At 35.8% G+C, this 17,341-nt stretch overlaps 1 protein-coding gene across 1 annotated transcript in view; it reads right to left on the reverse strand.

The window, feature by feature from the left end:
• VWA3B (von Willebrand factor A domain containing 3B) overlaps positions 1 to 17,341 on the reverse strand; it is a 202,179-nt gene that overhangs the window by 169,519 nt on the left and 15,319 nt on the right. The window contains exon 5 of the mRNA XM_027856651.1: positions 16,643 to 16,802. Coding sequence (XP_027712452.1) covers positions 16,643 to 16,802 — 160 coding nt within the window. The remainder of the gene's footprint in view (positions 1 to 16,642; positions 16,803 to 17,341) is intronic.

Genomic DNA, 17,341 nt, shown 5'->3' on the forward strand with positions numbered 1-17,341 from the left:
GGGAGGGTAGGCGATGGGCATCACTTGAACCTTACTGTCATCAATATTGGCTCAAAGAGGGAATAATATATACAATTAGTTGAATATAGAAATGTATCTTACCCAACAAGAAAGTAGGAGGGAATGAGATTAGGTAACAGTGGAGGAGGGGGAGGAGGACTGACAGAAGAAGGTAGACTGGGGGAGGCGATAGACACAAGCAAAAGAGAAGGAAAAGGTGAAAGGAGAGAGAAAACAAAGAGGAGTAAAAATAGGACAGAGGGAAATACACAGTTAGTAATCATGACTATAAATGTAAATGGAATGAACTCTCCCAAAAAACAGAAGCAGATAGCAGAGTGGATTAAAAGCCAAAATCCTACAATATGTTGTTTATAAGAAACACACTTGAAGCAGAGAGACACACACAAAGAGTAAAGGTAAGAGGCTGGAGCAGAATATATCATGCTTCTGCTGCAGTTAAAAAAAAAAAGCAGGAGTAGCAATCCTGAGCTCAGACAAAACAAAAGCAAAAACAGACCTAATTAAAAGAGACCAGGAAGGAAACTATATCATGCTAAAAGGTACCATAGACAAGAAAGTAATGTCAATACTAAACATATATGCACTAAGTGGTATAGCATCCATATTCTTAAAGGAGAAGTTAAGTGAGTTACAGGTTCATGACCAAACAAGAGATAAAGAGCATTACAAAATATAAAATAGATAACTTTGATTACATCAAATTATAAAGCTTTTGCACAAACAGAACCAATGCAAATAGATTAGAAGGAAAGCAGAAAGCTAGGAAACAATCTTTACAGCAAATGTCTCTGATAGAGGCCTCATTTCTCAAATATATAGAGAACTGAGTCAAATTTATGAGAATACAAGCCATTCCCCAATTGATAAACAGTCAAAGGACATGAACAGGCAGTTTTCAGATGAAGAAATCAAAAATTACTTTGATTAGGGAAATGAAAATTAAAACAACTCTGAGGTACCACTTCACATCTATCAGATTAGCTAATATGACAAAAAAAAGGGAAATGATAAATGTTGGAGAGGATGTGCAGAAAAGTGGGACATTAATGCACTGTTGGTGGAGTTGTGAACTGATCCAACCATTCTGGAGAGCTATTTGGAACTATGCCCAAAGGGTAACCAAACTGTGCGTACCCTTTGATTCAACAATACCACTACTAGATCTGCATCCCAAAGAAATCATAAAAAAGGGAAAAGGACCTATATGTGCAAAAAATATTTACAGCAGCACTTTTTGTGGTGGCAAAATACTGGAAATTGAGGATATGTTCATCAATTGGGGAATGGCTGAACAAGCTGTGGTATGTGAATGGAATGGAATACTATTGTGCAATAAGAAATGATGAACAGGCAGATTTCAGAAAAACCTGGAAAGACTTGTATGAACTGATGCAAAGTAAAATGAGCAGAACCAAGAAAACATTGTACACAGTATCAGCAACATTGTATGATGATCGATTATGAATGACTTAGCTCGTCTTGGCAACACAATGATCCAAGACAAGTACATAGGACTCACAAAGGAAAATGCTGTCTACATCCAGATAAAGAACTGATGGACTCTGAATGTAGATCGAAGCATGATTTTTTTTCACTTACTTTATTTTTTTTCATGTTTTTTTTTTCCTTTTGATCTATTTCTTCTTTCACAACTGTGACTAATACGGAAATGTTTTACATGATAGCACATGTATAACCTATATCATTTTACATAGGCAAAGGGAGGGATGGGAGGGAAGGAGAAAAATTTGGAGCTCAATATACAAAATAAAACTTTAAAATCATCAGCATTTCTATGCAGTATTATAAAAAATGAAATAAATTATAGAAATTCTATTCAAAATAACTACAAAATGCAAAAAACATCTTGGGAATTAATCTAACAATGCACATTTGATTTATATAATTACAACAACAAAATACCTTTTTACATAAAAGGAGAATTTAATAATTAGAGACATATAATGTTCATGATTGATTCAAGACATTAAAAATGATACTTTTCCCTAAATTAAGTTTTAGACAATGTTACACCAGTCAAATCAACAAAGGGATACTTGACAGAACTAAGCAAAATAATGACAGAATTCATCTCTGAAGGAACAAAAGTCTCAAGGGAAATAACTTTTAGAAGTATGAATGAAAGTAGTTGAGTACGACACTAAATTCCAAACTATACTACAAAGTTATTGCCATCAAAACTATTTGGTACCAATTATAAAATTTTTTAAAAGATCATTAGAACAAATTAGATAAACAAAACTCAAAAATAAACTAACACAATAACATTGTGTTCAATAACCTAAGTATAAAAAAAGTACTGAGATAAGGATTCCCTGTTGGACAAAAACTTAAAGGAAACCTGGTAAACTATCTGGTAGAAATCAGAAATTAGGTTGAGAACATCATCTTATACCATATTCCACAAACTCCAAATGGATACATAGTCTAAATACAAAAAATCATTATATCATCAAAAGGATAAAAGAGGAGAAGGTCTTACCTTTATTAACATGGATAGGGGAAGAATTCTTATCAAAGCAAAGGATAGAGATAACAATAAAAGATTAAATGAACAATTTCAATGACCTAAAATTGAAAAAGCTTTCCCTCAATGAAAATAAATGAAGTTAAAATGACAACAATGTATGTTGTTAAGAGCCAAGGAGACTGGAAAGTCAGATTCAAGGTCCATAAAGAGCCCAACAGTGAAAAAAAATTTGATTTTCTGTTTATTGTTCAGTCATGTCTGACTCTTTGTGACCCCATTTGGAGTTCTCTTGGCAAAGATACTAAAATAGTTTTCCATTTCTTTCTCTAGCTCATTTTATAGATGAGGAACTGAGAGAAACAAAGTTAAGTGACTTACCCAGGGTCACATAGCTAGTAAGTATCTGGAGCCAGATTTGAACTCAGGAAGAAGAATCTCCCGAATCCAGGCTGGGCACCCTATCCACTGCACCACCTAACTTCCCAGAGAAAAACTACACCATACCTAATGGTATCACCTTGAAGACTTCCAAAAATGGATACTCCAGGGATAAATCAGCCCTTTGTCACAAGTGCTTTCTAAACTTGAGCTCACTTTTTCCTAGATGCTCTATGTACTCGTAAGACAATGTATCATGGAATTGGGGTGATGTTTTGTAACAACTATCCTTACTATACCATTTTATTAGATACCCCTGGCTAAATGCTAATTATCTGACTGACTAATTGATACTTACTGAAAATCTTGGCAGGAAGAATACCATCATGAGAACATACCCCTTTCCCCACTGCTTCAAGGTTAACCCTAGGGTCCTGAGAGAGATAGAGTAACCACATTCTGAGAATTTCACTCATTAGCGGGAGTAGGAGTTGGGGCTATTAGCTGCACACCTTTGTTTTGGTACGACTTCTTCCCCTATCTGTGGCATGTTTATTGATGTTCTTTTTTCATATCTGTTACAACTCCCTAAACCCCCTGCTATAGGATACTCTCCCTCATGACAAATATGTATAGCTCTGTAAAACAAATTGACACATTGACCATGTCTGAAAATGCAAATCTCATTTTTTTACCTGTAGTCTATTCTCTCTCTTCCAAGAAGTGGGAGGCAAGTTTCATCATCAGGCTTTTGAAGTTACTCTTGACACTGCTTTGATTAAAATTCTAAAATTTTTCTTGAAGTAATCATGAAACTTGTTCTCATTTTATTTTGCATTTAGTTCATGAAGTCTTCCCATGATTCTCTGAATCTGTTGTATTCATCATTTCATTACAATCATATACTGTAATTTACTCAGCCATTGGTCAATTTATGACTACCTATTTTGTTTCTAGGTCTTTTCTACTGCAAAAAGTCTCATTACTAATATTTTTGTACATGTGGATTTTTCCTTTCTGTCTTTAATCTCTATGGGATATATGCCAAATAGTAATATCACTGGGTCATAGGTTAAATACAGTAACAGTAAATACACTGACTCAGGGTTGGTGGAAGTACAGAATGAGCCAGCTATTTTGGATATCAATTTGGAATTATGCAAGAAAAAAATCACTAACCTTTCCCTTTAACCCAGCTACTCTACTACTTGGCACATATCTCAAGGAAACCAAAGACAGAAACAATGATCTGATGCATACGAAAATATTCACACCATTAATCTTTGTGAGAGCAAAGAACTGGAAACAAAGTATGGGCATAACTGATCAGGAAGTGGCTGAAAAACTAAGATATGTGAAGTGATAGAATATTGTTGCTTGTTAAAAATAATGACTATGAGAAACATTGGAAGATTTATATGAACTGATGCAAATCAAAATACATAGATCCAAGAGAACAAAATACACAATGTCCACAACAACATAAATGAAAAGATCACTGAAAGAAAATAAAATTTTGAGTAATGGTAAAAACCAATTAAAGTCCCAGAGAAAAGATATAACCCTCCCTTCATGGCAAAGAGATGGGAGACATTAAAGAATGTTGTATACATTGTCACAGGTAGTCACTATTTTTGCTTTATTGCTTTGTTTTGTTTTGTCACAAAGGAGGGCTCAAGCTGAGGTAGAGGAATAGAAATGAAGACCAAAGTCGTCAAGAAAATATTGTTTTAAAAAGAAATCATGGAGTAAGGCTAGAGTAAGATGGAACATTGAGGGGTATGACCAAATGTAATGGAAAGCATTTATTAAGTTCTACCTTCAGAGAATAGAAATAGAAAAGCAAGGCAAAGAAAAGCAAAGTCCTTTTCTCAAAGGACTCGTATTCAAATTAAGGATGGCTACACAGCAGCAGGTCAGATGGCAAAGAGGAACAAGAGGGCACATCAGCAGGGCAGATGGTAAGGCCTGATGGCCCTTCAGGAGCAATGGCAAAGAAGATGGTAAGGCCCAGTGTTCCGTCATTTTACCAAAAAGATTGTACTTAATGATTCTCTGCTCATTCAAGTGTGTGAAGAGTCATGTACCCCACCAATGACTGTGGGGAAGGGGATGACAACAACAAGCTTTTTATAGCTCTTACTATGTACGAAGCACTTTACAAATATTATCTCATTTGGTAGTGAATCAAGACTCTGGATTACCTCTGTAGGAACTGGAGTTTGACGGAATCAGTATCTAGCCTGTAGGAACTAGGCAATAGGGACTGGGTTCCCTGATACCTACTTTTCTGGGATAGATTTGGGCTAGACTAAAGGCAGGCAGACTTTACCACAAGAAGACCTGGGTTCAAATCCCATCTCTGACATTTGCTAGCTATGTGACTTTAGTCAAATCACCTAACCTGAGTCTCAGTGTCCTTATCTGTAAAATGGAGGGTGATCATTCCTGTCATACCTGTCTCAGAGGGTTATTGTGAAATTCAAATGAAAAAACATATTAATGTTGCAAACTTCAATAAATGTCAGATATCATTATCTGATGACTTTCACTATAAACTTTTTTGAGCAGAAAAATAAACCATTCTCTAAAGATCATCTGGGTTGCCTAAGCTCAGTAGCAATCCCCACCTCACCCTCCAATTAAAATGAATTGTTTTAAATTGGTCTGTAGTCCAATATCAGGTAAAGACCAAGAAACTCGGAAAAACAACAACCATTCTTGTAATGTTTCCAAGGTTTCAGATATTTCTCTTAATCATTGGGTAGACAGAAAAATACTAATGAATAAACATTAGTCTGGAAATAACTCACCAGGCAACTAATAGGAAGAGCAAGTTTTATACTGTTCGGAAGATGAGAGCACTCCATTATGTCTCATTATTTGACCACTATAAGAAATCACATACACTAAAGTGGTTCCTGTTTCTACTTGAGACATTAATATTTGTAGATGGCCTTGAAATGCTACATCATTAGAAAAATGGCATAGGATAGGATTCTTTCTGCTCGAGTTTCTAAAAATTACACCCAGTCAGAGGCCAGACACCTGACATGGCTCCCCGGCCATCTGTGTGGATTTTCTCTGTAGCTGACGGGGCTTCTAATTCCATTATTGTCAGTAGTCCGGAGGCTATATAAATTATTGGCAAGTATGTAGATAGGTTTTCATGTCAGGAAATGTTTGTGTGCAAATTTGTATCACACAAGATTGGCAAGGCCAGCTTCTTTGCTCTGTAAAGAGCTGTAAAAGTTTGGAGTTCTTTTTGCAAATATTCCTTTGCCTTGAGAGCCCTTGAAACTAAAAATTACCATAGCCAGCATCACAGCAGGCTCTCCTCCTCTCCTTAAGTTTCTTTAAGGTTATTCACTATTCATGAAATTCTTTTTGGTGCTTCACCACCACATGCAGACACGCCCAGCTCTTAGGAGCCTGGATTATAGATTTCCTATGAAATATTTTTCACTCTGAGTGAGATTCTTTGCCCCTGCTCCCCAGAATGCTTCCTGCCTACATTTCCCACCATTGCACAAACAGCATCAGCCAAGTTGGCCTCCACAAAATATTGAGGAAAATCAATCTTCTGCCAAGATATTCATATCCTATATTTTAAAATGAAGTATAAATGATTGCAGGATGATCTATCTATGGCACTGCCTAACTTCATTAACACTGATAACAGAGCTGATGGTATCCTTTGCATTCCTTTTAAAAAATATTCATTTTGAACTTAAATATAAAAAGACCAAATTTAAAAAAAAATTTCATGTACACAGCACCACACAAAATGAGGATTCAGCATGAAACCATGAATCTCCATTTCAGTTTACTCTTTTTTTAAAAACTATGTAACAAATATTACACATCATTTTTAAAGCTACCCGGTTTTTCTGTGCTTCCTTGTGAACTTTCTTTTGTTCTCTGCTATGTGCTTTTTTTTTCCCCTCCCACTCCACACTAGAGAAGGTCACCCGTAGACACAGATATGTATATATATGTAAAACATACTGTAAATACTTCCATTTATTAGTTCTTTCTCTGAAGGTGGATAGCATCTTCCTTCATAGGTCCTTTGTAGTTCATTTGAGTATTTATAATACTCAAAATAACTTACTCATCCTAAGTCGTTCTTTGTTTTTGGTTTTTTTTTTTTTGCGAGGCAGTTGGGGTTAAGTGACTTGCCCAGGGTCACACAGCTAGTAAGTTATCAAGTGCCAGAGGCCAGATTTGAACTCAGGTCCTTCTGACTCCAGAGCTGGTGCTCAATCCATTATGCCACCTAGCTGCCCCTAAGTTGTTCTTTGAACAATATTGCTGTTGCCATATACAATGTTCTCTTGGTTCTGTTCGTTATTCCATGCAAGTCTTTCCATGTTTTTCTAAAATCAACCAGCTCATCATTTCTTACAGCATAGTACTATTCCATCATTACTATAATGTAATAGGAATTTGTGTTATGCTCCTATGTTATAACTGAATTCATAGAATTAAATTTGGATATTTTATCTGAAGGCTTCACTGTGGCTTGGAGATGACATTGAATTCTCCACACTGTTCTTTATTCTTGAATTCCTGGATCCCTTGTCATATTACTACTTATATCTCGATGTGGTAGGAACGATATCCTAACTCCACCCCCACCCTCCACCTCTCACCCCAACTCATCCCCATGCAAGTTAAAAACTAGTGTTTTTCCTTAAAGGCATTAAAACTATCCTGGAGAAAAATGTCTCCAGGATAGTTTTAATACAGTCTAAGGAAAAAATCCACAACCCAAGCACCCAAGAGTTGACTGCGACTACTTGTAGTGATGACTTGGCTTGGGGCACTAATGGTCACTTCCTGAAAGCACTTCCTGGTCACCTGAGTACAAAACAGCCACAAGGAGCTTGGGACACTTTCTAATATTTGGCTGGTGGACCGCAAGGGGCAACTCAGAGGCAAGAGAGCCTCTCTCAACTAAATCAACTCCTCAGCGCTTAAACTTGTTGAAGATCCTTCTTAGCTATGGCTAAGTAAATCTTTTGTTACCTGTTGAATGACTTGAGAATGTATCAATTTGTTTCTATGGAACAATCAAGGTATTGACCTGAGTCAGGTTCAGGTCAGAACACGAGACAAGTCCCAAGCATGGTTTACTCCCCACCATTTGACTGACTCCAACAGTCCTGTTCACACACCACTGAACCAAGCCAGAGGACGTCATATAATTGAGATGCCTGAATTATTCCAAATGTACATTATATAACCTCAAGCGAAACCTTCCTGCAGCAACTGATTTTTCTGTCCCACTACCTACAGAGGCTGTTTCAAACCACTTCTTCCTTCAAACTTCCCAAACCTCTCTCTGCCCTTACTCTTTCAAATGAGGACCTCACCTCATACTTTGCTGAGAAAATAGAGGCCATTTTCTATGAGCTCCCTCTGCTTCTCTTCAATCTCAAAACCTCTGACAATCTTTCCTACTCTCTTCTGCTTTACTCCAATCTCTGATAAGGAGGTTGTCCTTCTCTCTGAGACCAAACCTTCTACACGTACCCTAGATTCTATCCCCAAGAAAATTGCCCTTCTAGTATCTCCCTTTCCTTCTCTAACCTTCAATCTTTCTCTTTCTACTGGTTCTTTTCCCATTACTTTCAAATGTAACCAAGTCTCCCTAATCCTTAAAAAAATCTTCACTAGACTCTACCATCCTGTCATTCTAGGCAACTAGGTGGTCCAGTGGAGAGAGGGTTGGGCCTGGATTCAGGAAGACCTGAGTTCAAATCCTGCCTTAGACATCTACTAGCTGTGTGACCATGAACAAGTCACTTAACTGCCATTTGCCTCAGTTTCCTCATCTGTAAAATAGGGATAATAATAGCACCTACTTCATGGGGTTGTTATGAGAATCAAATCACATAATAACTGTAAAGTGCCTGGCACATAATAAATACCATATAAAGATTAGCTATTATTATTAACTATCATCCTGTATTTCTCTTGCTCTTCTCAGCCAAAGTTCTAGAAAGAGTTATCTATGCTTATTTTCTCTACATCTTCTCTTTTGCTCTTTTCAGTCCTTTGAAATCTGGCTTCTGACCTCATCACTCAACTAAAACTGCTCACTTCAAAATTCCTGAGGACCTTTTAATTGCTAAGTCTGATCGTCACATCCTTCTTGTCCTCTGTAGCATCTGACACTACTGACCACCCTCTCCTCTTGAATACTCTCTTCTCTGGGTTTTTGTCATAATATTCTCCTGATTCTTTTCCTAACTAATCACTCCTTGGTTTCACTGTTCACTCATCATCCAGATAATGCCCCCTAAATGAAGTTGCACCCCCAGAAGTCTGTCCTGGATCCTCTTTTCTTCTCCCTATATATTCTTTCACTTGGTGATGTCATCAGCTCCCCTGGGTTTATTTATTATATTTACTTATAGTAAATAGTATTATATTTATTTATAGTTTATGCAGATGACTCCTAGAGCTACATAGCCAGCCCTAGTCTTCCTCCTAGGTTCTAGTCCTATACCACCAACTGACTATATGGCATTTCAAAATGGATGCCCCATAGATGTCTCAACATTTTCAGAACAGAACTCATTATCTATCCCTCAAAACTCACCCTTCTTGGATGCCCATCAATTGGGGAATGGCTGAACAAGTTGTGGTATATGAATGTGATGGAATACTATTGTGCTATAAGAAATGATCAGCAGGTGGATTTCAGAAAAACCTGGAAAGACTTACATGAACTGATGCAGAGTAAAGTGAGCAGAAGCAGGAGAACATTGTACACTGTAACAATATTATGGGATGATCAGCTATGATAGACTTGATCCAAGACAATTACAAACGGCTCATGATGGAAAATGCTACCCACATCCAGAAAAAGAACTGATAGAGTCTGAATGCAGATTGAAGCATACTACTTTCACTTCATTTTTTTTGTTTTATTTTCCTTTTGATCTGTTTCTTCTGTCACAACATGACTAATATGGAAATATGTTTTACATGACTACACATATGTAACCTATATAAAATTGCTTATTGTTTTAGGGAGAGAGGGAGAAGAGAGAAGGAGGGACAAGAGGAGGGAGGGAGAGAGAAAAATTTGTGACTCAAAAAATTTTTAAATGAACATTATAAATTGTCTTTATAGTAAATGAAAAATAATCTTAAAATAAAAACTTTAAAATTAAATTTAAAAAAAACTCACTCCTCTTCCAAAATTCTCTATTTCTGTAAAGAGCCCCACTATTCCTCCAATCTCCCAGGTTCATAATTTTAGAATTATTCTAAACTCATTGTTCTTCACTCCAGTCATTTTCTAAGTCTTATTGTTTGACCTTCATAACTCTCACATCTATCCCATTTCTCCCCTCACACAGCCACCACCTAATTTCGGGGCATGAGAACCTTTGACCCAGACTATTACAATGTCCTTCTAACTAATCTACCTCAAATTTCTCCCTATTCCAAACCATCTTCCATACAGCTGCCGAAGTAATTTTCCTTAAGCATAAGTCTAACCATGCCACTTCCTTACTCAAAAAACCTCAATGCTATCCTCATACAGAGAGAACTAGGGAGTCTAAATGCAGATCAAAGCATACTATTTTCTCTCTTTTTTGTTTGTTTGTCTTTGTTTCTTCTTTCTTGTGGTTTTTCCCTTTGGTTCTGATTCTTCTTTACAACATGACTAATGTGAAAATATGTTTAATATGAATATATATGTATAGCCTATATCAGATTGCATGCCAATTTGGGGAGGAGGAAGGGTACAGAGGGGGAGAAAATTTAGAACTCAAAATCTTATAGAAGTGAATGTTGAAAACTAAAAACAAATAAATAAATTTTAAAAGAATAAAAAATTACATACAATTGGGAAATAGTTAACAAATTAAATAAAAATATTTCTCAAAAAATAAATAAAAGAGATGGATATAAACTACCTAGGAACTCATCTAATTTAAATTCCATTGAAAACCTGTAAGCAATAAATATATTTGTTATTAGGTGGAGAAAAAAAAACTTCAGCATCTCCCCGTTGCCTCTAGGATAAAATATAAACTCTGCTCTTTGACATTTAAAGCCCTTTTCAATCTGACCCAAATTTGCCTTTCCAGCCTCACTTTATATTACTTCCCCTTCCTGTACTCAGCAGTCTAAACTAGCCTTGATGTTCCTCAAATTCAGCTGTTCATGTCCCATTTTATATGCCTTTACACAGGCCATCTACCATGCCTGGAATGCACTCTCTCCTTACCTTTTCTTTAGAGAATTCACCATTTCTTTTAAGACTAAACTCAAGAGGCATCTTTTACAGGAAGCTTTTTATGACCCCCCAGCTGCTAATGCCCTCCGTCATTGGATCACCTTGCATTTACTTTATATCTGTACTCTGTACTCTCTTCACATTATGCTCCTGTTCACACACTCCACACAACCAAACTGAACTGCTAGCTCTTCTATGAATTTGACACATTATTGCCTTCCTCCATGCAATCCCACAAGGTGTTCCTCATGCTTAGAATGGATTTTCTTATTTTCCTTCATGACCCAGTTTGGGTGCCACCTTCACCATGTAGTCTTTCCTGGTGTCGCAAATGAAACTATTCTCTCCTCCTTGAATTTTCCTGGAGTACTTTAACTCAACCTCTTCTCTGCACTTACTCTACTCCCTATACTTTATCTTACTTACTTATCTATGCCCATGTCCCCGCCCCACCTCATCCCCAACCAGTAAAATGTCAGCTCCTTCAGGCCAATGGTCAAATCATTTTTTTAACCTTATGCTCATTACCTAACACCTAATGTATGTCAGGAATTTGTAATTTTGTGGTGGAAGGTTCCCATGTCAACTCCTACCTAAGTTACCCATCTTAGTTTAAAAAAAAAAGTTTGAGAGAGGTGTTTAAGATTTAGAAAGGCTAGGGGCAGCTAGGTGGTGCAGTGGATAGAGCACTGGCCCTGAAGTCTGGAGGAACTGAGTTCAGATCCGACCTCAGACCAAACACTTGACACTTACTGGCTGTGTGACCTTGGGCAAGTCACTTAACCCCAATTGCCTAAAAAGAAGAAAAATTTTAAAAAATTTTAAAAAAAGATTTAGAAAGGCTAAGTGCCTTGGCCATGGTCACATAGTATGTATCAAAGGCAGATTTGAATCCAAATCTTCATGACAGAAAGTTTAGTACTCTATGCACAGCATAACGGACTCCTCTAAGATAGATAGATAGATAAGATAGATAGATAGATATGTACACAAATATATGCACATACATATATATATGTGTGTATGTACGCCATTATTGTCTCACGTTTCTGGAACACCTCAAATCAAGGCACTTCATGCTGTTTTGCAGATTACTCTCTTAACTTGTTCATGAACTACTGTGATGTCATTTGTTAAGAGTGTTCACTAAGGTTCAAGAATCATTATTAGTTGTAATGAGATAAAGCACACAGACAGTACCAACCAGTCTATTCTTACAGAAACACTCTCAGTTATTGCTCTTAATTCAGTCTTCATTGCTGGAGACTTGACTACTCCATCTGTCTCACAGAGGCTGTTAACTATCGTGAAAACCCAAACACATTCACTCCTCTATCTAGGTAGAGCATATAATTTCAAGTTAAAATTGCTCATCAGTTCTCAGGACCTAAGACAGTATTGACTCTTTTTAACTATCTTGGTTCCTACAAATTGGAGGATTTTATCCCCAAAGAAATTAGCAATAGGGATAATCAGGTTTATATATAAAAATTCTACATTTTTCAATGTAACTAAAAAATGCATAAAATATCTGGGCATCAATCTGCAAAAGCATACTCAATGCCTGTTTAGGTATAATCACAAAGTACTCATTAAAGAAGTAAAGAACAGTTTCTATAACTGGTGGGAAATTCAGTACACATAGCTGAGCCATGTCAATGATAAAAATGACAATTGCACCAAAATTAATTTACAGATTTAGTCTATTAAATACTGTCAAAGAAATATTTTACAGTGCTATACAATATAAGCAATAAAATTAATTTGAAAGAACAATGTGTCTAGACAATAAAGAGAAATAATGAAAAGGTAACAATTATGGGATAATAGCCCTTTCAAACCCCAACTTACAATATAGTAATCAGAAAAACTATTTGGTACTGCATGAAAAAGAGAAAAGTCTATCAATGAAACAAATTAGACAAGGAAGGGTCAGAAATAATTAAACTCAATAGCCCAATGTTTGATAATATAAATTACCTAGGAAAGAATTCCATGTTTGATAAGAATTACTAGGAAAAATGGAAAACAGTCTAGCACAAATTAGGTTTAGATCAGTACCTTAAGCCACATACCACAACAAATTCAAAATGGTTATATGACCTGAATATGAAAGATCATGCCATAAAAATGATAAGAAAAGCTGATCATATTCTCTTCATAGCCATGGCTAGGGAAAACAAACGATACAGGTAATTATAAAAGCCAAAATCAATTATTTCAATTCTATGGAATTTTAAAGCTTCTGATTGAATAAAATTAAGGTAACAAGGATAAGAAGAGAAACATTCATCTGGAAGAAAATCTTTGCATCAAATATTTTGATGAGATTTTTTTTAAAGATCCCTTTTTTCCACTTCTATATCCCTTCATTTTTATATATTTTAAAGGTTATTGATGAGTTTTGTTTTTACATTACCAACATTTATAGATTAGCCTCACCCTGTGACAGGTCTGGATTTCTCTTAATTAAAACAAAAAATCAATAAGGTTCTGATATCTAAAATAGAGACAACTAGTAAAACTATAGAAGACAAAAAGTCATTACCCAATAAACAAATGTTCACAGAATATGAAAAACAGTTTCCAAAAGACTAATGCAAACTACTAATACCCATGTGAAAGACTGTTCCAAATCACTAATAAAAAGAAAAATGAAGTCAGAACAATTCCCAAAGTTCCACCTCATGCTTGGCAAATTGGCAAAGATGACAATAAATAAGAATGATCAATGAGGGATTATGGAAAGATAGTCACAATAATGGCATTATTGGAGAAACCATAAATTGGTTCAACAACTCTGGGAAGAAATTTGAAATTATTAATAACAATAGTATTTGTATAGCAACTTAAGGTTAGCAAAGTGCTTTACAAATATTGTGTCATTTTACCCTCACAAAAACCCTGACAGGTAAGTTAGAAATGTAGAAACTGAGGAAGAAAGAAGTTAAGTGATTGGCCAGGAGTCACACAGCTTAGTAAATATCTGAGGCAAGATCTGAACTCAGGTCTTCCTGACTCCAGTCCAGTGCTCTCTCCACTGTGCCAACTAGCTATTTTTTATTATGCAAATTATGTAAAAAGAATTACTCTTTGACCCAGAGATTTCACTGCTAGGCATATACTCCAAGGAAATCAGTAAGAAAAAGAAAAGCCTCATATATGCCTAAATATTTATGGCAGCAAAGAAGATGTCCATGAACTGGGAAATGGTTAAATAAATCTCAGCACAAGGAATATAATAAAATATTAGTTAACTGTCAGAAATGATGAATAAAGCTCAGATTCCTTAAGAACCTAACCAACAGCTCACAAATGTTCAGATTCCTTAAGAATCTGGCCAATATGGTGGATCTTTGATAAAACTTGTCTCTGGCTGAAAAAAAAATGATGAATATGATGAATCCAGAGACACTTGGAACTGAATTTTGAAAAATTATAATGATTAAGCCTGACCCCAAATAAGAAATATGTGAAGACATTATCCTCCTCACAACTTGTTCTTTTTTTATTTTTATCTATTAATTTATTTAATTTTTATCTATTAATTTATTTATTTTGACATCAATTTTTTAAATGTTAATTTAATTAATTAATTAATTTTTAATTTTTAATTAATTTATTTATTTTTAGTTTTCAACAATCACTTCCATAAGCTTTTGAGTTTTAAATTTTCTCCCCCTCCCTCCTCCCTTCCTCCCCAAGACGGTACACAACCAGATATAGGCTCTACATATACTTTCCTATGAAACATATTTTCACATTGTCATATAAGAAGAATTAGAACCAATAGGAGGAACCACAAGAAAGAAGAAACCAAACAAAACACAACCTGTTCTTTGGAAGAAATGAGGACCTATGTGTATGGAACACTGGATGCAACATCTGACTTTTTCAATAGTGGTTAGTTTTGTAGAACATTTTTATCACTTTTTAATTTTTTGTTATAAGACTCTCTGAGAAGGAAATGAGGAAGGGATATATTTAATAACAGATGATATAAAAATAAAAGATATAAACATTTTTGTTTTTAAAAAAATCCAGATACAAATAAACTTTATCTATGCAAATGATATTTTAGCTACATTAGTAACTTTGAAACTTGCTCAAGATTTGGATAAGGAGGGAGAGGACTGAAGAAATGTGATCTCTTGGATGGAAAAAAAACCCCACAAACTCTTGGAGCATTCCCTTATTCCTTCCTACAACTCTTATTTTGATTACAACTAAATCAAGGAGGCTTAGATAAAGATGTTGTGCTTCAGTGGTGCCAGTTGGTCTTTCTTGAGAGCCACTCCTATATAAGAGATAGACAGGAACATTCTTTGTGAATGATCCACATTTGCTAGTATCATGTAATCACTCGGATAATTTTCAAGGCAAATTTAATCACTTATTGCCCTTAAATTTGTCGTTATCGTGGTTCCCCCCCCCCTTATTTATGCATTCTCACCAAATTCCCATAGCTTGCCTCTATCTCCTTTGCCAGAAATTTATGCTAATAAAGGGGAACTCAAAAAATCAAATAAATTAAAGCAAAAAGGGAAGGGCTGCCACAAATGTTGGGGACCACAAAATTAGCAGGTACTAGGATAAATAATTTGAGAATCTTAGAAAGAAAATGTGGGTACCTATAGATAAGCATACACACATTTATCCAATGACCCATGAAATCACGTTAGTCCAAATTTACCCTTGATTTAGAAGACATACGATAAAAGCATAATTTACTACTTTTAAATATGTATTATTAATAATAACAACACATTTATGTGCTGCCTTAAGGTTTAACAAAACACTTTTCTCACAACAACCTTTTAAGATATGCAATAAAAGTGCTATGTTCATTTTACAGATGAGGAAACCAAGGCTCACAAAGATCAAAGTGATTTTACCTAAGAGCTATACAAATTACGTTAGACAGTCCTGTAGGGGACTCAACCTGCAAGTACAATCTGGGGAGGGAGATAGGTACAGAGGGGGCTTTAACACACACAACTGGAGAGGCAGTATGGGCTAGAGAACAAGGCAGGGGACTTGGAGTTAGAAAAACCTAGTTTCAAAAACTGCCCTCAGATGCTTGTTAGGTGACCTTGGGACAGTCATTTAACTTCTTATGCCTCAATTTCCTCATCTGTAAAATGCGAGTTACAGACTCAATTGCCTCCAAAGTTCCTTTAGCTCTAAATCTCGGATACTATGAACACTATAATATGGATTAAGATATAAAACATGGATTAGCATATCTTATGAGTTAGATATCATCTTAGAAAGTAGGGGTCCTAAAGGAAGGAATAGGATAGAAGTATGGAAAACTTTCATAAAGATGTCAAGAAAGGAAAAAGGCCAGAGGATTAGGTTTATGATTGAAGGCAGGGATCTTAGACCATCTGTAGCATCATGCAGGTATCATAAGGTGAGGCTCTAAAGAAAAACTCTACCTGTTTCATAATTTGTTTGAGGGCCAGCCATGCATACACACTTACTGAGTTATCTCTTTGAGCTTCATGCAGAGCATTGATGGCACTATTATGAGCCACAGGAGACTTGCACACCAGTTCCTTAATCCACCTAATAGCAGAGTTTATGAATTCCTCACCGGCAAAGACAGATTCACACTGCCACTTGGTCATGATCTGAGCAGCTCTGGGGGAGGAAAATCACATTGGATGGTGGTTTAGCAGTCATTCAATCAGCTTTGTGAACTAGCAGGATATTAAGAAATACAGCTCAAAGTGCTTTCACCATATTTTACCTCTTTGTGAGAAAGGAAAAGAAGGAAGGAAGGAAAGAAGTTCTTATTAGGCAATATTCTTACATTATATATTATATACATATATCATAAATTGTACAGCTATTTCCCTAATTAATGGGTTTCCAGATCTTTGCTATAATAAAAGTATTGCTATACATAATTTTGTACATGTAGGTAATTTCCCTCTGTCTTTTACTTCTTTGGACAATATGCCTAGTAGATGTATGATTGGGTCAAAGGGTATATACAGTTTAGTGACTGGCTATAGTTCCAAATTGCTTCCCAGAACGATTGGACTAACCCACAGCTCCACTAAAGGCATATTAGCTCGCACTAATTTTTCAAGAATATGTTGCTGAGTGTATTCGAAAAGTTCAGGAAAGAGGGATTTTGTTTTTGGTCTTTTTAGGATGAAGGAAAATTGAATATG

The sequence above is a fragment of the Vombatus ursinus genome, unplaced genomic scaffold (genome assembly GCF_900497805.2).
Source record: "Vombatus ursinus unplaced genomic scaffold, bare-nosed wombat genome assembly UNPS02011591.1, whole genome shotgun sequence".
In the NCBI taxonomy this organism is placed as follows: Eukaryota; Metazoa; Chordata; class Mammalia; order Diprotodontia; family Vombatidae; genus Vombatus; species Vombatus ursinus.